The sequence below is a fragment of the Alosa alosa genome, chromosome 5 (genome assembly GCF_017589495.1).
Source record: "Alosa alosa isolate M-15738 ecotype Scorff River chromosome 5, AALO_Geno_1.1, whole genome shotgun sequence".
Taxonomy (NCBI): Eukaryota; Metazoa; Chordata; class Actinopteri; order Clupeiformes; family Clupeidae; genus Alosa; species Alosa alosa.
Window position 1 is genome coordinate 9,493,140 of NC_063193.1, and position 24,187 is coordinate 9,517,326.

Consider the following 24,187-nt stretch of genomic DNA (forward strand, 5'->3'; position numbering starts at 1 on the left):
TGGTGTACCCCTACTTGTTTCATTTTTCATTCCTTAAGCCAAAAAATTGATTGCCCTGCCATTCCTTCCTGGCTTTTTTGCTTGCAAAATGCCAACCTTACCTACTACTTTTGTTTTTTTTTTTTTTTTTTTGCTTGAATTCATGTTTTTTTTTATTCACATAACCTTTCCCCCCACCCCTTCCCTTCTCTACCCCTTGTTTTTTTTTCCACTTCATTTTCTCCAGTCTCTCAATGCTGACTTGACCTCCTCCAAGCAGGAGGCTGAACAGCTCTCTGCAGAGATTGTGAACATGAAGGGTGCGTCTGAGCGCCTAACAGAGGAGATTCAAGATCTGCAGGCTCAAAGAGAAACCATAAAGAAACAGCTTTCTGATTCCTTGGAGAAAGTCTCTTCTTTGGAGATGTCTAACAAAGAGCTGTCTGCAAAGTATGATGACATTAACACGCTCAAAGAAAAGCTCCTAAGCGAAAACAAAGATCTGCTGTCTGGCAAAACCTGCCTGGACAAGGAGAAGTTGTCGATCACTGCAGAAAAAGACCAACTCTCTCAACAACTGAAAGAACTTAGCATCACCTTGGAAAAGATAAAGGATGAGAACACTGGTCTTAAGGACTTGGAAGCAAAGCATCTGGCTGAAATTGCAGAACTCCAAAAGGGAAATGCTGAGAAGCAAGACACTCTTAAGAAGTATCAGGAGGAGATGAAACAGCATAATGTCAAAGAGACGCAGCTGTCCAGTGATCTTGAGAAGGCCTATAGTGACAAGGATAAGATCAAAGAGGAGCTTGCTAAAAGCCTTAAAGAGCTGAAATCATTAAAGGAAGATTTTGAGAATGAACAAAACAAATTTGGGAAAGAAAAGAAGGCCCAAGATGCAAAGAATGCGGAGCTGCAGTCCATGCTTGAGTCCCTCACATCTGAGAAGGAAGACCTTTGTGCTACCAATACCCAGTTACAGGTTGAAAAGGAGAACCTGAATAAAGACAATAATAAAGTATCCACACAGTTGAAGGCTGCTCTGCTGGAGAAAGAGACCCTTGTTTCTGATAAAGTAGAACTTAAAAATAAGTTTAATACTACTAACAAGGATCTTGAAAAGGCCATGCGGAACATTACGGAGTTGGAAGCCTCTAAGAGCAGCCTGACTAAAATGCTGGAGGAAATCAAGATGAATAGTGAGGCAACAGACTCTGACAAATTGAAGTTATTGCAGGAAAAGGAAGACTTACTTTCCACATGGAGAAAGGTGTGCTCTGAGAGAGAAGAGCTTGCAAAAGAGAAACTGGAGCTTACAGAGAGGCTACACCAAACTGCAGATGAGGTCAAGGCTGCCAATGAGAAGATCCAACAAGAAACCACAACCTTCGCTCAAGAAAAGGACACTCTATGTCTGAAGCTCTCTGAAATGGAGAAGTCTCTGCAATCCCTCCAGAAGGAGAAGACCAGCTTGGAATCAGCCTTGGGCAAGCAGAAGGTTGAGAAGGAGCATTTAGAAAAGGAGAAAGAGGAGTTGATTGAGAAGCATGAAAAGGAAACTTCTGAGAAGTCATCCATTGCTGTTGAAAATAATCAGCTTTCAGAAAAATTATGTAAAATGAAGGACCATCTTGAGCGTGCCTCCAGGGAATGCACTGGTTTGGCTCAGGAAAAGGCCAATCTTATTGTTGAGTTAGAGGACACAAAGCAAAAGAAACAAGAAGTTGAAGGTCAGAAAGCTACTTTGTTCCAAGATAAGGTAAATTTAGAAGCACAGTTGCAGAAATGTAGTGCGGAGATTGATTCTCTTAGGAAAGCCAAGGAACAGCTAACTGATGAGCTTATGAAAGTGAAGGATAACAAACAACACTCGCAAGAAGAACATGAACATCAGAGGGAAGCTTTGTCAAAGGAACGGGATATTCTTCTTTCCGAGAAAGCAGATCTTTCTAAAAGTCTAGAGCAGCTTCAGAAGGACAGAGAAAGCCTGAACCAACAAGTTCAAGAGCTCTCTTCTGAGAAAAAGTCTCTTACAGAATCGAAATCTCTTCTTGAGGCTCAGCAGCAGACCTTGACCAAAGAAAAGAATAAACTCTCTAGTTCCAAGGGAAACCTTGACAAAAAGGTTGAACAGCTTGAGAAACAATTAGCCAGTTTATCTCAAGAGAAAAATACCCTTCAAGAGTCAGAATCTAAACTTAAGGTTGAAATATCTTCTTCCCAAACAGAATTTAAAGCACTTACAACAGAAAAACAGAACCTAATGAGTCAGTTTGAGCAGCTGAAAATATCTCATGAAAAGGTGGTCTCTGAGAAGCAGAGCTTGCAGGACGAAAAGGCAGAGCTTGAGTCCAAAGTACAGGAACTTAACCAGCAGGCCATGTCTGGTGCTCAGACTGTGGATGGTATTTCTGCCAATCTCAAGAAAGCCATTGAAGAGAAAAAAGCTCTGGCTAAAGAGGTGAAAAACCTTAAGGCTCAGCAAAAACAGAGTGATCAGGTGAGCTCAGATATGGCAGTTGAAAAAGAACTCCTCTCTGGTAAATTTGAAGACCTTCAAAGAGAGGCCACTGCCCTATCCCAGGAAAGAGCCGACCTCCAGTCTTCCCGTGCCAGCCTAGAAAAGGAAGTCTTGTCCCTTCGCCAGACTCAGGCAATCAGTGAGAAGGAACGCTCAGAGCTTTTAAGTAGGTTGGAAGATCTGAAAGCCTCACATTCACAGCTTGAGACGGACACTCAGACCCTCCGTGCCTCAATGGCTGTGTTGGAACAGAAGCAGCGAGCGTCTTCAGAGATTGCCTCTTCATCATCCAAAGCCCAGGCTGAGGTGACATCCACCCTTGCCAAGGTGCAGACAGAGAAGGAGGTCTTGCTCAAGGAAAAAGAGGAGGCCAACCACAAAATTGCTCAGCTTGAGGCACAGTGCAAAAACACACTTGCAAAGCAGCTTGAGGTACTTCACTAATAGCAACCATCACCCAACTAACCAACACTGCACCTGCTTGGGTCATGTGGCACTTCTAACTGCATGCTTACACGCTGCCTTGGCTTCTTCTAATTTAACCTCTAATCCTGTTAATTTCCTTCACTGAACTTACAAAAAGCACTAACTTTGCTCCTAGTCAGTTGTAGATGGATGTCAGTTTTAGATTCCTGTGGGTTTAGAATGTGACCTGTTCCATTGTGATATACTGCCATCACAGGGATATCACAAAGGGTGACATTTACATTGATATTGAATTTAAGGGTACACATTACTTTGGAATTCACTGTGACACTGAATAGGGAGTGATCTGTGATCTTGAATATGAACATACCATTCTCAGGCCACAGGATCCAACTTCTTACAGTCTGTAGTTCACTACCTAACTAGTAATGTAGAGGAATCAAGGTGTCAAATGGGAATGCATACAGGCCTGGTTTTTAGTAATCAGAATGTGCAAGAAATTATTGAAGCAATCCTACAATTGGCTGAAGCATGAAAGTACTATTGCATGACCAAAGTAATTTTGCATAAATCGAACTTGAACAAGATCTGAAAAAGGTTATACAGTGAGGAGAGATGTTCATTGTTAATGGTTCACACACCATTTCACACCAGTGGTGGCTAAGATCAGCCAGACAGGGTATAACGCCTTGTTTCCATACAGCTCTGCTTACGTTGAGACAACCGTAACCCATTCATTCCAAGGATCCTATCCTATTCCTATCCGTGATCTCCAGTATATTTGAGAAACCCCTCCTTCCGTTTTTCTTCCAGAATTTACCTAAAATATGTTGGAAAAAATTTACTTTTGCCATGGCATGACCATATACACTGGATGCTAGGCTGCTGGCTTTATAGCATTGGAAAAATGAATTAGCAATAGAAAAGAAAATTGGTTGGCTAGTTCAACACAGTCTGTTCTATGTTACTGAATTATCAATTTGATTAGCAGGGAATTGAATCCACAACGTTCGGCCAACTGCATGTTAGCCCAGCTCCTTAACCACTATACAACCACCATATTGCATATTTTACACATATTTTCAGACTTTATTCAAAGCTGTGTGGAAACGAGGCGTCACAGAATGTCCTTTCGTATCATGAACTAAATGTAATAATAATACTCATCAGTCACTCACTTTTTTTTAAGTTTGAACATGTTCATCATCATTTACTAGAACCCATGTAATTCTAATAACAAGGTTTAGAACGTTTTCTCTAATGTTAAACCTCTCTCAGATCTTGTGATTTAGATTTATATAGCAAGATTAATTAATGTACCTGTAATTTGGTGTACTGTGAAGAGTTGGAAAAAAAGAAAATTGCCAAAGCCTGGAGCACCTTCCGGCACCTTTTTTTTTTTTTTTTTTTTTTTTACATATCCAAGCCCCAGACCAAGACACATGTCATACCAATGGTCACTTTGGTGTGATTTGTGTCCTAAGGACCAGGCTTGGGCCAGCCTTGAATCCTGGTTTTAAAGCATGTGTTCTAAGGTGACTGTGTTTGGCCCTCGGTGCCTAGGCTGCAGAGAGCGCTGGTCAGACGGCCGAGGCTCTTGAGAGGCTCACCCAGGAGAAGGGCCGTCTGCAGCAGGAGAAGAGCGAGGCCCAGGCCCTGGCGGAGGAGCTCAAGGCCGCCCAGCAGAAGCTGCAGAGCCAGGTGAGTGGGACAGAGAGTGCTTGTGTAACCTGCATTGTGTTCACAACGTGCCTCAGGCCTGCACTCGCCCGGACTCAAACCCACAAACAGCAGCATGTTGGATCGGGGGGGCGAGCAATAGGGCTGGGATAAACGATTATTTTTTAAACGATTAATCTAGCGATTATTTTTTCGATGCATCGATTAATCTAACGATTCATTTTTTCAGTCCGGTTCGATTTCGATTCGATTATCGATTATCTCCCCATTAATTGACTAATAGCAACTTATACATGTTGATTTACATATCTGAATGAAAAAAACATGAATTCCTTAACATTGGAATATATGTTTATTGCTCTTAAGATTCCAAAATAAAAGACTATACAAGTGCAAAGTAATGCATTCTTAGTCAGAGGTAGCATTCAGTTCAGTTCAGTAGGTCTAATTGAGTGCCTGTCACTTTAAGACGACGTTCGTGAGGGAATCCCTGCAATTAACATTAACACCATTAAAACGCTGCTGATGTGTGAATGCAATTCATAACATAGTTAGTTCAAATAACGGTTCGTAGCCTACTTTTCCTTGGGACAATCACTTTTGAGTCTTGAAAAACACTTTTCCATTTACATTGGGATTTTGCAAACATTCAGAGTCAATAAAATGAGCCCTACATGAGTAACGAAATTGACAAGCAGATGTAAGTAAGCATGCTAAACTTGACATCCGAACAGTATTCTAACGTTGGCTTTGAGATACTGCTTGATTGCATAACTTAACTTAGTTTGGTCTCCTCAATGTAGGCTACTATGTTGTGATGAGACCTTAGCAGAGTTAACTTGACTGCAGCAGTTTTGAACAAATTTGCACAGCATGGTCATGATGCTAAGCGGATTTAATAGCAATTTAGCCAGCCGTGTTCTATGCAATGCTTCTACGTGGCAACAACAATCCTTCAACAATCGTGAATATTTTGTTAAATGCACATGCTGTTGCAGGGAAAGGCTGCGTGCGTAAAAAGTGCAGCTCAATGAAAGGATTTTATCTTATCTTTTAATTTAAATAGTACAACAAAGAACATCAATGTGTGACGACCGGTTTTGAGTTCGTGGCAAATTCAATCAAATTCTGTGGGAAACTGTACATTTTTTATGTATGTGTGGACATTGGTGCATGTCTTGCATTATTTTCCATAAAAACAAAATTAGAACTCCGGCGGTATGTGAATTATAATCCTTTTTGGGGAACAAAGGCTAGATGACTAGGTGCAGTGTGAGAAAAACAATTGACACATTCATTTCCCACCTGCAAAAGAGCTGGAGCTCACATACTCTTCAATCACTATGTTAAGAATAACGCGGGGCAAAGAAAGTGATAATGGTGATCATGAGGATGACAGACAGTGGAGTAAGTAAAATGAGAGCTTGATTGGGGAGGGGGGTGGGAAAGGGAGACATTTTGCGTAATCCGACAGCATCTCAAACTTAGTAAGCGACTCTTAAGCTTGTACTCTCGAAAGAACAAGGCACGAAGCACACTCCTGCGTTGATGGTGGGTCATTTATTATTAATAGATTTATTTGTGTGCAAGCTGAGGGACCAGAAGAGTGGGTAGAGCACAGTAACAGTTTGGATCCAGGGAGGTAGCAAGATTGAAGGGCGGTTGAGAACTGCAGGTGTGGTGCTATAGAGATACTAGTAATACTAGTATTGAGTACTAATGCCTCAGCAGAGATGCTACAGCCTCAGCTCCTCCTGTGCTCAGGTATGCGTGTGTGTGTGTGTGTGAGACAGAGAGAGAGATGGTTGAAGTGCATATGTGCATTGTGTTTTTAGTGTACATTTTGCAAGTATTTAGCTTCAATCAATGATTTTCTCTATATATGGTCCAAACTGAATTAAGTGTGACAACTTTCAAAAATATTGGAAATGTTGATAAAGAAATAGATCCAGTGGAGAGGGCAATACTGCTGTCTGCTTTTTTACATGTTAATAGTTGTTCTTTAAAAAATATATGGGAGTTGTATGAAGGTCTTGATATTGTTCTTCATGTAGTGAAACTTCTGATAACGTTGAAATGATTGATTACTGACATTTCTCTCAAGGTTGTCACATATTGTGGATCCTCTTGGTTATAGCAAATGACCAGTATAAATCTTACATTTAGAAGTACACATGCAACGAAAACATAGCCTAATAAACAGTTTATTCACATCTTTCCATCATCTTCTCTTTCATCCTCATCTTGTTATGAGTCTGTTTGAATTGCTAGCATCAACTTTCCTTTACTGTTCAAGTCCTTTCTCAAATGAAATGTAATAGCTGTAATTAAGACCTACCGTATGGTTTATTTGTTAATTTATCTTACAGTAGTGTCTTTGATGGGAACATGAATATGGTAATATGTGGCAATTGTGATTTATTGTATGTGCTAGAACCTTAGCAGTAACTAAGGACTTGGACTGCAGGAACTTAGACTGCTGCAGGCATTTTTGTTGTTTTACTGTGTTTACCTCAGCTGGAAACAGTGTTTGGTGTTTGCCTAAAGACTGGGAAATGTGGCTTAGGGGTTTGCCTGGGGGTTCATAGCCATCTGGCTGTCTGTGTGATCCAGTACCACTCCTGTCTGTTTAGCTGGAGGCGGCGACGCAGCAGAGCTCTTCCTTCCAGGAGGAGCTGACCCGGGCCAAAGAGCAACTGAGCACAGAGAACCAAAAGATCAGCAGCCTGTCCAAAGAGATGTGAGTATCACGCCACTGGTCGGTGGCCATGTCAACGAAATATGTAAACTAGTAAATATATTGCACACAACGGAATTTAGAACTAAATTCTGTACAGATGCATGTATGCAACTTTAACTAGTTTCTGGTAACTAATATAGATGTACACGTGCAGTATAAAGTACCACTGTTTGATAAGTATATAAAAGAGGGGTGGCCACACTCAACATCTGACTAAGAAGTTCATGGAGTCATTCCAAAATTGCTGGCAAAATGCTTAAAAAGATAAGGACAAACTTGCTGTGTTCATTTACAGACACCAGCTCTAAATGTTTGTTTACGGTTATTAAATTGGGATGGACTTCCAATACATTACTGTGTATTTGTAAGGAGGTAGCTGAGGCCAGGACTATGATTTGTGTTATTTGTAAGGAGGTAACTGAGGCCAGGACTATGATTTGACTATGATTTGTGCTATTTTAAGACGATCTGCAGAAGCTCCTGTGAAGTTACGTCACTGATGATTTTGGAACAGCCATAAAATGTTATACATAACAAGCACACTTTCCGTGACAAGTAAAGTAGATTAATAAGTAAGGAATTTGTGACTTGCTGTAGCTTAGGCCAAGTAGAATGCCATCAGCGCTGCATTTCAGCTCAGAGACTTAAACTGAGACTTTAAGTAGATTGTATATAATGCATGATTCCACTTGACGATCATACTGCAAACTGTGATTAAAACATTGCTGAAAGATATAATGCAGTTTGGAGTGGTGATACTTTCCGTAAATCTGTTTTTGGCACCATTAGCACAGCACGTGTGCCCCGTCATCATTAGCAGGCCGTGTTCATCAGCCCTCTTGCCATCATGTCACAGGCTTGGAGAGCAGGCTGAAGCCTCTCCACTGGCACGGCAGTCTCCTCGCTGTGCTTCTGCAGAATTGCTTGCGACATGACTGATTTGGAGATGTCCATCTGTTAGCCTCTACAGTTCAACTGACCTGCTATTACAGTGTGGCTTCTGTGCCCAGCCCTGTCATTCCTTCCTGCTCCAAGACAGAACTGTATTTTACTCAGAGGCTCTCTATTTAAAGGGGAATTCTGGTCCAAAAACAACCTGGGAGGTCTATTTTTGGATGATAACAAGTGTACATTTTCACTGGGGACCAAAATGACATTAATCAGAGTAGTTTTGGGTCCAGAATACCAGACCAGAATATACATTTACAAAGAAATATCATACTGCTTAGCCTTGAGTGCAATCTTGCCACGTCAAAATATCATTAAACTTCTATGCTGCTGTGGAGAGGTTCCCTCCAGACAAACGTGACAAAGTGTAAAAAGAGGGAATAAAAAAAGCACCATCTGTGCAGTCCGTGCATTGCCTAAATTCTTCTTCTGTTTGCTGCCACCTTGCAAGGAAAAAGTGTCTTGTTTTATGGTGGTTGGCAAAAAAGGAATGGTGCAAACCACCTTCTGAAATGGAAATGTAATTAAAGCACTCTAGCCTGTGTCCCTTATCCTGTATGCAGGAAAAAACTGGAAAGTAAGTTTTTACTTTAACTTTGGTGTTTGTGAGTGCAGAATTTAGTCTGACAGTTTTCCAATCATTCAGAATGATGACATGAGTCACATGAAAGTTGAGAACTGTAATTTGATGCAAAACATAAAAGCTACATTTGAATTAGATATAATCAGTTCCTGCTCAAAAGGTCACGCAGTCAGATTGGTGTTTTACTTGACTATATTTGAATGCCGTAATTTTACTAGGGGTTGTTCTAAGCGCCTGTTAATGCGTTCTGTATGTCCTGTGTGATGTAGCGAGGCGCTGAAGACGGCAGCCACTGAGCAGGCCAGCTCTCTGGAGGCCCTGGAGAAGGAGAAGGCCTCCCTGTCTGAGGAGCTCGCCAGCAACCGGCAGGACCGCAGCAGCCAGGGGAAGAAGGTACGGCGGTCGTCCTCACCTGCAACCGCATGTTAACACTCCCTCTAAAGCAACGAGTATACTGTACATGTTAACACTCCCTCTAAAGCAACAAGTATACAGTACATGTTAACACTCCTTTTAAAGCAACGAGTGTACATGTTAACACTCCCTCTAAAGCAACGAGAATACATGTTAACACTCCCTCTAAAGCAACGAGTATACTTCTGCATATATGGCCATGCTGTACGTCCTTATGGGTGTGCATATCGCCCATCTACTGGATTGGCGTGGTACTACACACTCAGTTTCGCACAGGCAATACACAACATCTGTACAGACACAAAATTTGGCTAAAGGACTGAACGTACAGTATGACTAATTTTGTGTCATCTTTTCTGTGCGTAGCCCGCATATGTAGAAGTATACTAGGGCCTCAATGAGTATAAGGGCCAGTCCCAATACTACCACGTCACCCTAGCACTTCGCCCTAGTAAAGTTAGAAGTTAGAAGACTGTTGTATCATTGAGGCCCTAGTATACTTCTAAGTATGTATATATATATATATATATATATATATATATATACTTAGAAGTATACTAGGGCCTCAATGATACAACAGTCTTCTAACTTTCCTACTGATCTCACATAGCAATTGGTATTTAGTAATACAGTTTAATTGACATAGTAGTAGAGTTTAGAATAGCTTTATTCTCAAACCAGCAAACTAAAAGGGACGAGAAATGTTCCATTTTCTCTTTTCTTGGCCTGAACTGTTTTTTTTGTTTTCCCCCTCACTCTCTCTGTAGCTTGAAGAACAGTGTGCAACTCTCAGCAAGCAAGTCAAGGAGATGAAGAAGAGGTAAGGACATGCAGTGATTGAGGCCCTGGTGGGTTCTCAAGGGGCTATGAGTCGTCATGGGTCTTTTGACTGCTGACTTGACGTGTGCTACTTCCAGCGCTACGTTCTGCTTCCCCTTGCCAGTCTGTTTATATGTGCAAGGCTGCTGCTTTGACTCTGGAGGGTGGCGTTTCGCCAGTTGTCTCTGCTGCTTGAATCCCTCCTAATTGTTTGCTGTTGGTTGCTTCTTTCTTGTCTTTGGTGTGAAAGCTTTCCTGGTAATGGGTACAGGTATTTATGTCGCTTCTGCTTACCTCATTTCATGCTCAGAGGACTATGGCAATTGGACGTAGCCAATTTCATATTTTTTAATAAAAACACCCACAAGGTTTTTGGTCACGACACTAGGGCTGAACGATTAAGGGAAAATGTCTTAAGTACAATTTCTCTGCGAGATTTTGCGATTCGATTTACAATCTCTATGAGTCAAGCTTCAGTTCAGTATTCACTATAATTATACATTCCTTGACTCTGAAATAGTCGTTTGCTTGCTTTTGTCTTATTGGGCAAGCCAGCACTACCTCTGCTAGCCTTTTTAAGTACATTCAACGTACTGCTGCTTGCGTTCACATTGTGTTCATCAATGTTCACTGTGTTGCCTCAAGAAGTAGCAACTCCTTGACAATAGGTCAAATCAAACTCAAGCTGTATGATTAGTTGCAGCCTTCAAGATTTTCCAATTGCTAATTTGCTAATTGTGATTTTGATTAAAAATCGATTAATCTTTCAGCTCTACGCTACATGTCCACATTGTCCATGCATTTTATGCAATTGTATGTTTATATATTTGTTTTTTGTTTTATTATGGTGTTAGTGTTTGTTGCGCACTTTGATATTTGCATACATTTCTCCCCTTCACTATTGATATTCACCTTATTCCGCGCGCAAAAATGGGGGCGCTAGCTTTGCCCACATTGTCTCCGAACTTTCCGATTGAGCAGTACATCCATTGCGATACATTTAGATAGCAGAGCTCTATCAAGATGACTGGCATCATATGTTATGGGTCATCCTAAAGTTAGGAATGTTTATTTAGGATTTTGGTGACTTATATTTTAGGATTTTGGTGACTTATATATTGTTATACACCTTTCCTATCTGAAGTTAGGAAAACACTGACTTTGGAGTGACTGTTCTGTAATGACTTTCGAAACTAGTTACCAAACAGATAAGAATTTGCAAGTTTCTCCATACGATACAGCAGCCACTGCCGCATATCGTCTACCCACTCCGTAGGGGGGAATAGCCTTAGGTAGCGAAGTACAATATTGCAATCTGACCTCCTAATGGCATTTGTCGTTAGCCTCTCTATCCTCTTCTGCCGTGTTATCCCACTGAAGCTAACTAGACGTAGCTAGCCGACCGGAAGTTTAAAGACAAAGTGGAATTTTAAAAAATGGGCGGGGCTGAATAAGGTGAATACTCCCTTTACAATCACACCCGATGATAAAGACACATTAACCTAATCTTAACAGTGAGTGCATCACTATCGTTTTAAAAATGTTCACACATTTGATTTTTGGTTCATCATTTGACACTGTTCATAAACTCCCACCCATGTGTAGAATAGCTCCCAGCGCTCCGTTTCTATCTGACCCCTCGTTATCTCGGTTGTGAACAGGGAGAATGCACTGAAGAAACAATCAGAGGAGGAGAAAGCAACACTCCAACAATCAGTCCAAAAAAGCAGTGCCTTGATGACAGAGCGGGACAAGGAGCTGCAGAAGCTTAAGGACGAGGTGAAGCACCACACACTGAATAAGCAGGAGCAGATCATGCTGAATTTCTGTTCTGGTTTTGTCATTTCTGATATTTGCTTTCATGTTTACTTAATGTGTAGGAGATCATTATGTGGAGTTATATGTAACATGCATACGTTACATTTGATATTAATGACATTAATTGACATTTTATTCTGTGTGCCTGCTACATGTCTATGTCTGTGTTAATCTGTCTCCCCAGATCATGATGTGAAGTTATTTGTAACATATGTTATATGGTGGTGTTACATTCAATGACTAATGTCTCCCCGTGCGAACAGCTTGCCGAGCTGCGCCGTGAGAGTGCCTCGGCTAAGACACTGCAGATGGCCGTGGAGACGCTGGAGGCTGAGAAGTCTCGTCTGCAGGAGCGCGTCTCCAGCCTGGAGAAGAGCCGGGCGGCAGCACCGATCACCACCACCGCAGCCTCGAGCACGGCATCCAGCCCAGGTGAAGACCAGTCTCTATACAGGCCAATCATAACATACAGTACCACCATATTGGTGGTTAGTGAGGTTCCCCCATCACTGTAAAGCGCTTTGGGTGCTTTGAAAAGCGCTATATAAATGCAATGTGTTGTTGTTGATGATGATGATGATGATGATGATGATGATACAACCTCCATACAGGCCAATCTCCTGCAGCACAGTTCACCATACTAGCTCTATTATTTATTATTACACGGCTCTTCACAAGGCAAGTAGAACGCTCCATTGACTTGAATAGGATTTCCCCAAAAAATAATGACCGCTGTCAATGGCAACGGAGTTTGTGCTTCTAATTCAGGTATTTCATATCCCTACACAAGGACTGGAACTTCATTCAAAAGTGAAAGCAGACGGTTGATCAGCTGTGTTCTAAAGAATGTTTGATTCAAGTTCAGCGTGTTGTTGCAAACTATTTGTTTCAGCAAATGCCACGATGAACGGTAACAAATACTGTAGGCTAGGCTATGTAGGCTAAAGTCATATCGTGGGGAGTTTATTATTTCGTTTTGGCAAGTAGCCGTGTAATAAGCGGGATAATGTATAGAACGCCGGTCATTATTGGTTGCGCGTCGGGGTCCGGTTCGCCCTGTCGGGACTTATTTTCCCCATAATGACCGGCGTTCTATACATTATCCCTTACGTAAATCACAATAGTTCTTTAATGTGGCATATATGGAGTCCTTGTGGTCCAGTGGTTATCTTCACTTTTAATGATCCACTGTGTTATGCATGTTTCACATTTCAACACTTCACAGTAAAGGTTTGTACTGAACAGTAGTACCAACTATATTACATTGTGGCTGGGTGATAAGGATGAATCCTTTGGTTCATGTAACATGTGACATACCTGTTCTCTTCAGGTGACTCTGCTATCGACCAGCTGAGAGAGGAGAAGGAAATGTCCGACAGTCAGGTACCCACAATTCTTCCCAGTGTATACCACTTGGTTTTAGCACAGTAGTGATTGGTCATTTGATAGAGGTAAAGGTTACTGAAATTACTTTGGGAAGAATTATATGTGTATTTTTATTTTTCTCTTCTGTACATAATTGTAAGTGTAGCTTCATGAAAGATCAACATTGTTATTATGCACATTTCCCAAATACTTGTCAAATAAGACAAAAAAAAAACCATGTTTTTTGAGACTAAAGATTAGTCTGTCTTGACTGACGCTGTATCCTTATGTAGCTACACTTAAATATAAGCTAAGACCCAGACATCTATGTGTGCATATTTCTGTCAAGTCATACCATGAAGCAGCAGAACAGGGACCCATACCAGTTAAGTTTGATCCATATGTTTGTGAGATCATGATGTAGCTTTGCCCAAATCAGTGTCAGGGTATAACATTGACGGTTGGATTGATATCCCATGACCTACTAAACTTACCGACTTAATGGACTTAATGAGAGGTGAACAAAACTATGTGAACTGACATGTTTGTTGAATTTGATTTGCATTCATTGAAAACTAGACTGTAATGCCTGTGAACATTTAAAAGCCTGTTAGTGTATGCAACTCAATCGGCATCTGCACCTTGCACAAGTGTTATGTTGGAGATGCTCAGATCTGAACCCCAGTTGAACTGACCTGGCACTCTGGTCGGTCAGACCACACAAACTTGAATGCGGAGGACCTTAAGCCGGGACATTGTCACAGTGTCCTGTGTAATAGCACATTACTTCAGAAAGTGTTTTTGGCATGCTTGGTATGGATGCAGAGGGTAAGGTGGGAGGCGATCCTGATTATCCTGCTCTCTGCTGCCCCCTGCTGGTTGAGAATGTGCCCTACAGGCCCTCCTAGGTTGCTACTTTCCCACCTGTCATTGGTGCCTGATGTGTGCATTTTGATTTGGCCAGAGGTGGGTCTCTAATTGGTTTTAACCTGTTTTGTCTCCTCCCCTGTCCTCCCTCTTCTCTCCTCCTCTTCCCACTTGTGTTTCTGTCTCTTGCTCTGATGTTGGCAATGCCACCTTCTCTCTAAACAGGCAGCGGTTTGTTACTGTTCTCATCCTCCTCATTCGTTCACGCATGTCTCTGTTCAGTTTTTCATTCTGAGTTCTTGTTCACTGTTTCTGGGTCTGTTTCGTGTTCATTCCATGTTCGTGGACACCAGTAAAAGAACATCGACTTTTGGATATTCGTCCTCCTCTTTACTACTGTCTCTACTCTGTCATGTGTCTGATGTCATTGTCAGAAATGTCTGCCCAATTAATGTGCAACATGCTATCCACACGATTGGATTCTCTACCAGAAAGAAGTCATTGGAAACTGCATAGTGAGCATAAAGTTTGAAATTTAGCATGCAAACTTTAGTCAGTACTGATGCGCTGTGTCTGTTTTAAGACATTGGGTTTGACTCCTGACTCAAGTTCTATTTTAGTCAATGACTCCTTGAAACTTTGCAGGAAAATGTCTGGTTTTGACCTCTACATATCAAATCAAAAGGGAGACAGAGGAAGTCATTGTTCTTTTGCCGTGTTTGTTCCGTGGGGGAATGTCTCATACCGTACATGTTCTCGCCATCATCCTGTTTTGACTATGGGATGCGTGAAGGAATGCAGGTCTTGCTTCCAGACAGGTAGTGGTCTACTGGCACGCGGGTGAGAGTGTGTGGTTCCCTTGTCACATGGTGCTGTTTTCATGTGCGTTTGGACTAGCTCTGTTTGAACGAGTTTGTACTAATGGTGGCTGTGATACTTTTTTACACTTTTACAGAATTGTCTGATAACCTGATGTTGTTTGTCATGTCATTTGTGATGCAAGTAATTTGTGTGTATATATTGTGTTGTGTTTTTCTTTTTGTGGCTTTGTCCCTCATTTGCATTTGCGTGTGTGGACAGATTGAGTTCCTGAATTCGGTGATTGTAGACCTGCAGCGTAAGAACCAGGAGCTCAAGTCTCAGTTGGAGAAGATGGCCGAGGCGGCGCTGAACGGGAACAATGCAAATGAGCTGGACAACTACGACAGGTCTGTGCCCATCTCATTTCCCTGCCCTGCTCTGCTCTTTAGTCTCAAACTGAGTGATATACAACGTCTTACTAATACAACTTTCTTTATAAAAATCTTTTTCATCTTGACCACCTGGTTGTTCTGGTACACCTTAACAGATTTTTCCAGGTCAAATGGAATAATAATGGAATTATGGAATAATAATTGCTGAATTTAAAACTTAAACAGACGAAAGTGACATTAAATAACACACAAAGTACTGAAAGAATCAAATTAGGAGTAAGATGTGCATAAGTAAATGACCAAACTGTAAATATGGAATGTACCCTCTCCCTTGCACAAACACAATGTTAGAATCCACTGTTTGTTTTTTGTTGGCCTTCTCTCATCCCCCTCTTCTCTCCTGCCTGTTTGCAGTCTGGCAGAGGGGCCCGCGAAGAAAAAGGCTCCACCGCGGCTTTTCTGCGATATCTGTGATTGCTTCGACATGCACGACACCGAGGACTGCCCCACGCAGGCGCAGATGCCCGAATCACCACCACACACCACCTACCACGGGAGCCGCGAGGACGAGCGGCCTTATTGTGACATCTGCGAGGTGTTCGGCCACTGGACCGAGGGCTGCAACGATGACCAGACCTTCTAGAAGCTTCTCAACAAACTCTCTGGAGGCTTTAGCTCGCCTGCTGCTCTTTCTCTATCTCTTCTCTCTCTCTCTCTATCTGCACAAAGCAGCCTGCAATACCTGCAAAAACACACGCCTCATCATCACACCTCGCACAAGAGTGTTGTGTGTCTATACTCTGTGTCTATGAACACTGTGTGTGTGTGTGTGTGTGTGTGTGTGTGTGTGTGTGTGTGTGTGTGTGTGTGTGTGTGTGTGCGCAGTGAATGAATGTGTGTTGCATAAGTGCACTCGGTCATTCACACAAAGTCCCAAAGCGCTCTTACTGGGAGATCATCTCAAGAATTAAGTCAATCAACTTAATCTGGTCGCCCGTTGCACACTTCCCTGACTGTTGTTTTGAAGACGGGAGGCAGATGGTATTCTATATCACCACACAAAAAAAGTGCTCAAGATTTCTTTTGGACTAGTACTTGATATGAAACACACAAGAAAAAGAAACAATGTACAACCCTTTCAATGGGTTCTTTAATATTCTTGCATATGGACTCACACAGTTTTGTGTGTGTGTGCGTATGTGTGTGTGTGTGTGTGCAAGGAGAGAGGTGACCTTAACTGTTGTGGTTAAATGTCATTTTTGGGGGTGGCTTGCTTTAGGGGAATTTAGGGAGGTCTCTTTGGACTCTGTAACGTGTCCTCATCCTGAAGAGGGTACAGTGAGGAAGATGCCATTTATATCGTAACGCACTGCACACTTTACCCCTCTCAACGTACCCTTGCGTGAAAAGACCTCGGTTCCCTTTCTGAAATTGCCTTTCTGAGAACAAAGAAATTAACGATATCATTAATGATGAGGATAAAATATTTGAGAGCGGATGGCATTTGTGCTGTCACATTTTATGTAAGCTTTTCTTCGTTCTTTTAAATGTTATATATCTGTACAAATCTAATGAAATAAATACATATGTTTCAATGAAGATATCTCCTGGACTGACTGTAAAGATGTGTTTTGACATGACTGTAATTATCATTTTTGTAAGCGAGGAAAAGAGCTCTTGACACCATAATGAACACATTTTCTTTTGCCTGTTGAGGGTTGAGTTGTCTTGGTGGATTTTGTCCAGTATGCTGTTGAATGTATATATATGGCAAGCATTTGGGAAGAATGCCAGTGTTAAGATAACTTCTTTTTGAAGCATTTTAGGCACAGATTTTTTTTATCCCAAATAAATGCAGGTGGTGTTTTGTAAATTCTAATCGTGTTCCTGTGAGTGATTTTACAAGAAAGGATTTTGAGGTGGACTTAGTGACCGACTGTGCTTCGTTTGAATTTGGTGACTAGCTGAATACAGTGAGGCTCATACGTTTTGCATGCTAAAGTTGACTAAAAAGAGGAATATAAAATCATCCTTTGGAAATTGATCTTAATGCCTTAAGTAAAACAATGAGGAAATATCCAACCTTTAAGGACACCAATTTTCTTTGTGAATGTATCGTAAATAAATAAATGTTCTTCCTTAAAATACAGAGGTCATAAGTATTCACACCCCTATGTTAAATTCCAATAGAGGCAGGCAGATTTTTATTGTATTTTTTATTGCAGATTTTTTTTTTAGCCGAATTCTGACAACAACAAAAAATGATTGGACTGAACAGATCTTTAAGTTAGTTTTTTGGGCGGCTTTATGGCCTGTACTACAGGCAGCTGAGATGAGGCAAGAAATGAGCGGGAGTGAGTTCTGTAGAGAGGCATTCAGGCCTGTGGTGTGGGTAAACACAAATCATGCTTGATGAAACAAAGCTCCCTTGTGTGTTTTTTATGATTAATTTCATGTTTTTGAGAGCCACTTTATTATGAGTTGTGATGCAAGAGCCCCTCCATCCCATTTCTTTTCAGTGGCAGATGAAGCCAAATTCCAAGCCAAAAATGCACATGTAGGCGGTAGATTAATACAATAAACCACATTACAACTATTTTACCAGAGAACCACCAAGCTATGGCTTTAGCAAGATCAATTTGTGCTCTCCCAAAAGACATGTTGTCTAGTGCAAGAACTTACTCTAGGAGGGTTGTGTGATGGAAAATTCATATTTCAATGTTTTGCTTAAAAAACATATAGCCCAGGGGCCTCGGGTGGTATTAAGGCGCCCCTGTATACAGATGTAGCCTATAGAAAACGTAATATATATCTGAGTATTCCGAGTGAATTGTTTGCAACCGGTAACCTAAAAATATAAGTAATTCTTTAAAAAAAAAAAATAAAGGAAGAGCGCAACATTGTGGTCATTCTGACGTCGGGACATTCAGCAGATGTAACTTTTGGTAACCGTAAAGGATGTGGAGAGTGAGTGTGTGTTGTGTGTCATATAGAAAGAAGAAGAAATTGTTCCCAAAATGTTTGTGGCTTGCTACCTTTGAACAAGAACCACAGTTCTGCAGTGCAAGAATACATAAGTAGTTAACGTGATTGTTTGACCAGTCCAGACACTTGTATTAACTCAAGAAATCAAACACAGACAAAGAAATCACATTGCAGTACAGTAACCTCTGCCAATTACCCCTGGTAATGTTGACTAAAAACAGGTGTTAAAAGATCATCTTTTGGTGATTTATCATAATCTCACAATGAAGACAATAAGGAAAAATCCAATCTTGAAGGGAAGCACATTTATTCTGATAAAAAGGAATATGTCAAATAAATTAATATTTTTAACAAAACCACATGTACCACACTTATTTGCACCCCTAGAAAATGTTACATACAAAATGTAACAGAAGCATTTTTCCATATTCAACTTCTAGTTAATCAGAGTCTGTGAACTTTCAGCAGTAATCCATGAAATCAAATCAAATCTCCTAGTCAGTTTTCAACATGGGCAGGTCAAAAGAATACACTAATTATAGCAGAGAGGCAAAGAACTCCACGACGCAAAGGTATGTCCTAAGATTTCTTTTAAAAATATTTATTGACTGTAACAACCTCAGGTCATGTAACAACCTCAGGTCATGTGGCAGGCTGTTCCAAAGGCGGAATATACAGAAATACGTCTCCCACGCCTCACCTTGTCCTCAGCTTTAGAACCAGAAACTGCTGATCTATATCTATTTTAATTACGCTATCTCTATCTATAAAAAGACAGATAAAGTTGGATATTTGGAATTCCTTTTGAGCAGTACATGCTTAAACTGGGCGTGTATGATACATTCGTACAAAACTTACTTTGGGAGGTGGTCAGTTATGTGATGGGAAATTAATGTGTATAGGAGTTCACAAATATAAAAACTTATGTGAGAGCTTGTGTTGAGTGCAAATTGTTGACAGTATCATTTAGTTATTTGAACATTCAGTAGATGTGACTCAGCAGACATGAGAGGACTTTTGAACCTGCAGTAGAGGATGTGGTAGAGTGTGTCTATTAGTGTTTGTGTGTATGAATGTCAGGCAGAAAGAAGATGCTGTAGTTTCGCTCCCTCCACCTTGGTGACCACTTGGGTAGAGGAATAGAAAAAAGGATGTTACATTTAAATTGCTGTAATTATGACTTATTACAGGCAACTGTGCTCTGGGCCTGTTTAACTGAGTAGCCTACCTTCCTCCACACTCTTGTATCATGTTCTGAGGAAGCCACACATCCCTGTGGGGATTGGGCTATTGGGCCCAGGGCTATGTTCAGTCCAACAAAACAGCAAAATAATTATTAAACAGGGATGGTGGCATGTTGAATACCATGTTGTAGCACACAAGCATAGCTGAGAAAGTCAGTAATGTTCACAAAGACAAACTTCTATAAGAGCTTAGAGTGCAAACGGTTGACAGTGTCATTTGGTCGTAGGAACATTCAGTAGACGTCAGTGGTGCACGGGTCCAGTAATGGTCACCCGATATTTAAATCAAACCGACCACAACTCAAACCGTGAATATTAATTAGGACAAAATGATACCCGACCCATGATCCAACCCGCTTATATACTAATTGTGCACTTTTGGTAGCCTAACATGCAGTGTATCCTTATTGAGCTATGTAAAATTTTTACATCAACAGGAACAGAGACAGAAACCACCACTGGTAGACGTGACATTCGGCAGACAATAAAGGGCTTTTGGGTCTGCAGTAAAGGATGTGGTGTGTTTTTTTGCATATATGCTTGTCAGGCAGAAACAAATGAGGATGCTGTAAATCCTCACCCCCCACTTTGGTAAACACTGGACCAGGAATAGAAAAAAGGATGTTAAATTTATTTGACGCTGAATGTACCAAAACTTTTCCTCTGGTAAAGTTATCTGGTGTTAGGCCCACTTTGGCAATTGAACCTTGGGCAATGCACTTAAAAACCATCTCCATTGTAGCACAATGTTTAATAATTACACTCATTATCACTCAGGGTCAACTATCTGTTATCATGCAGTTTCCAAGTCATCCATCAGTTATCATTTCTCTTTTGCTGTAACAGACTTTGAACATAAAGGCTGATTGAAGGTTTAGCTTGGTCCTACCAGACTCTCGTACATTTCATAATCTACTGAAGGAAAATTAAAATTGAGCGGAAGTACGTAAGAGGGCGGAGCCAGGCTAGGGAAGGTTAGGCATACAGTAATTTTAAAGTGTAGGCCTATCTCATGACAGATTAAAGAATACATGTATGTGTACAAAATGTATTTTGTAACGTATACCGGTAGATTACTCAAAGTGAGTAACTTATTTTGAATACTTTGGAGTACATCAGCATTGTATTAGATTTTATTAGCAGTGGATGAAACAGTTATGTGAGGTGATTTGAAATTGTAAGACCCATAGATAATGTCAACAACCCACAACATACTTTGCTGTGAGGAAGGATGAAGTCATGTGCTGTGAATTACTGTGTTAACATCATTGTATCAAAGAGCAGAGTGCACATAGGCTACAAGTCTACCAAATTCCAAACAATGTATACACAGATTAAAACAATTTTTTTTTAAAGAAATCAACAGCACAATGGGAGTTACATGCCTTTTTGCTGAACACTCTGTCAAGAAAAGATAACCTATACTGGTCTAAAAACATTCTGGCTGGATATAGGTCCTATTGGCCTGCAACAAAACTAATTTTACATTCTACATTCCCTGAGAGGTTTTTCCATTTAGGCTATCAACATAAACAGAGAGGGAAAGAGAAAGAACCATCTGAGAGACACATGGCTACATGGTGTATTTTTGAATTTGAGCTTGAACAGCTTGGCCTGTTAAAATTATTTTAAATGTAATGACTTACTCGTATTCTGAATTCCACCCATTTAAATTGTAATAATTAAACTGTATTTAAATATAGTACTTATATTTTGTATTTTAAATATATAATCTGTGTATTCCGTTATTCCCCAACACTGTATGTAAAGTGCAAATTGCTGTCACTGTGTTCATTCTGTTGTTGGAACATACAGTAGACTTCTTGTTTGCAAAGACAATGAGGGTTTTTTTTTTTTTTTTACTGCAGAGTGTGGTTGAATGTCTATTAGACAGAAATAACATAATTTACAACAAATGACAGAGGGTTAGAGGAATAATAAAAAATATAACCGCAAGCGGTGATTTAACGGGGTCCGAGCAAAATGAACATGAGGTAGCATAGCTTTTTAGTTTACATATGTTTCAATTGTTTGGGCCCAATTGTTCAAAAAAAGCGTGATTGGATTTCGGTTATCAGATTTCAGTTACCGGATTTCGGCTATCGGATTTCAAATCTTGAAAATTGTTGTTCAAAGTTGTTCAAAGGCAAACAAGGATCCTGAAATTGGATTAGATCACATAATCTATTCTTGGTTTTGATCAGGATAAAACCTTTGTGTTGTTCAAAACTTTTGAGTTGGATTGGAATAAATTTGATCCATAAAATTAGGATTACCCTGTGCTAACCTCCACAACCCAACAGTATTCTAACAGTATTCTATTCTAGTATGCTAACCTCCACAACCCAACTGAAGGAACTGTAGGGGTGATGTGGGTGGGAGAGGTAGAGTGAGTGTGTGGCGAGCAGGCAGAGCCTCGGTCAAAAGGCTCAATGGTATGGAGTGATGACACAGAGATGGCAGGTTTCGGTGCAACACAAGTGAACTTTATTTGAGTTTCAATTCATCTGTTCTTTTGTTCTTTACTTGTATGTGTGCTGCATCAAAGAGGAAACAAACAGAAAATGGAGTAATCAGTGAAATGGGGTAAATCAGTACAGATCCCAACTCACAACAATAAACTGAAATCATATGGCTATATAATGTGCAACTAAACAATACTTGACATCCCAAGTCAACCAACATCATCTAATCATCTCTCACATGGGACTCCAACACACCAAACCAACAAACAAAGACCTTAACTTTACACATGATGGCAGAGCTACTCTACAAACTGATAAACATCACAAAAGTCATAGTGAGGTTCATTAAAGGGATGACTTACGTTAACTCAAAGACGCACACAAAGCAGGACACACTGGAGTGCTGGGTTGAGATGAACAAAAGAGTGAACTGAGGGCGAGCAAACAATTTATCCTGGTCTGAGCCCCTGCTCCGGAGCTACAGGGTTTTCCAGCAGGTAAACTGGGCGTGGTTAGGTGGCAGAGCCAAATAATCCTGCAATTTCTCCACAGCACTTTCACCTCAAGGACTTTGTGCAGATTTAAGTGTACATTCGAAAATGAGAAACAATACTATATATATATATATATATATATATATATATATATATATATATATATATATATATATATATATATATATATAGTATTGTTTCTCACTTAGGGAGTCTTTTCACCAACAGTATTCTAACAATACTCTATTGTAGTATGCTAACCACCACAACCCAACAGTATTCTAACAGTACTCTATTCTAGTGTGCTAATCTCTACAACTCAATAGTATTCTAACAATACTTGATTCTACAGGACTATTTATTTGTCGTGGATAAGATGAAGGGTTTGATAATGGAAGGCAGTGTTTCCCAGAGAATTGAATTGTATTTGTGGTGGTAGGTGAAGGGGGGGGGGGGTCGGATGTGTTGGAGTCAATAAGATAAACAGCCTATAATTATACAGTTATACTTGCCTTGCACTACAAGTCCATATTGACAAGTAGTTGTAATGTTATAGTGTGCTAACCTCCACAACCCAACAACATTCTATTCTAATATGCTAACCTCCACAACCCAACAGCATTCGAACACTAATGCTTCAAGTGGGATTTGAACTCTCAACCTAATGATCACCAGTACAAGGTATTATCCCACTGAGCCACTGTCAATCCTACATGTTGGCCAGTCACATTCACATGGTGAAAATGTGTATTGGTAAACACACAAGTACAACCCCAAGCATGCATTTGACAATAAAATGAAGGGCTTTCCTGAAAGATACACCTGAAATCTTTTTGAAATTCTGGGGCAATTAGACATTTGTAGAGATGAACACTAATGGATGAAATATAAATATGATAGACGTAATGATGAAGGAAAAATAGTAAACAAGAAGTTCCCCAAAATGTCAGAGTGTCTCGGTATTCTGATTCTTGGCAACTGATGAGTGTGAATGTTGATTGGCTGATGTCATTCAGGTGCTGTTCAATGGTGTGAATCTTAAATGACGAATCCTAAAGCTCTAACAGGGATTTGAACACTCAACCTAAGAAACTCCAGGGGCCTGTTGCACAAAAGCAGAATTAAGACATCCGGGATAAGTTACTGAGCTGCGCTCAATGAATCCAAAACACGAGCGTACAGGCTTAATTGGTTGCACAACGAGCAAGCCAGGATGAGCAGACACGGATTCATCAAGCCAGGTGAAACCTATCCTGGATAAGTGCGCGCTCACGGCTCCCTCAAATAGACCCCGCCACCGATCACAGATTCACTGATTCACCATGGCAACTAGACATAACTAAAGCGGCTTCATTGCTTCTTCCACGGTGAGAAGTAGGTAGCAATAGCCTTTTCACAACAGCAACAAACAGCAACACCTCTGTTTAGGAGAATATTGCAACTAGTGCCGCGACCACCACGTGCGAAATGGTTAGGCACTCCCGTGACGTCACATTGTCGCATGACAGGTCGGGAATGGCGATATGTAAAAGTTAATTAATGATAACAAACGTTTAAATAATGACAGTGGGTCTAGTTATATGTGATAACAATGTGTAGTGGGCAGTGGAATAACTATTGGTTTTCGTTTGGGATGACTGCTGACT

At 40.6% G+C, this 24,187-nt stretch overlaps 1 protein-coding gene across 8 annotated transcripts in view; it reads left to right on the forward strand.

Moving 5' to 3' along the window:
- The window catches only part of clip1a (CAP-GLY domain containing linker protein 1a), a 49,972-nt gene extending 32,740 nt beyond the window's left edge, over positions 1-17,232 (forward strand). For 4 of the 8 annotated variants that reach the window (XM_048242437.1, XM_048242435.1, XM_048242439.1 and 1 more), the window contains 11 exons: positions 227-2,932; positions 4,490-4,627; positions 7,240-7,346; positions 9,147-9,270; positions 10,059-10,111; positions 11,772-11,889; positions 12,192-12,360; positions 13,259-13,311; positions 14,386-14,391; positions 15,241-15,368; positions 15,768-17,232. In XM_048242437.1, coding sequence (XP_048098394.1) covers positions 227-2,932; positions 4,490-4,627; positions 7,240-7,346; positions 9,147-9,270; positions 10,059-10,111; positions 11,772-11,889; positions 12,192-12,360; positions 13,259-13,311; positions 14,386-14,391; positions 15,241-15,368; positions 15,768-15,996 — 3,831 coding nt within the window. In that variant the 3' untranslated portion in view covers positions 15,997-17,232. The remainder of the gene's footprint in view (positions 1-226; positions 2,933-4,489; positions 4,628-7,239; positions 7,347-9,146; positions 9,271-10,058; positions 10,112-11,771; positions 11,890-12,191; positions 12,361-13,258; positions 13,312-14,385; positions 14,392-15,240; positions 15,369-15,767) is intronic. The other 4 variants (XM_048242438.1, XM_048242442.1, XM_048242440.1 and 1 more) reach the window with 3 other exon arrangements.
- The last annotated feature ends 6,955 nt before the right edge of the window (positions 17,233-24,187 follow it).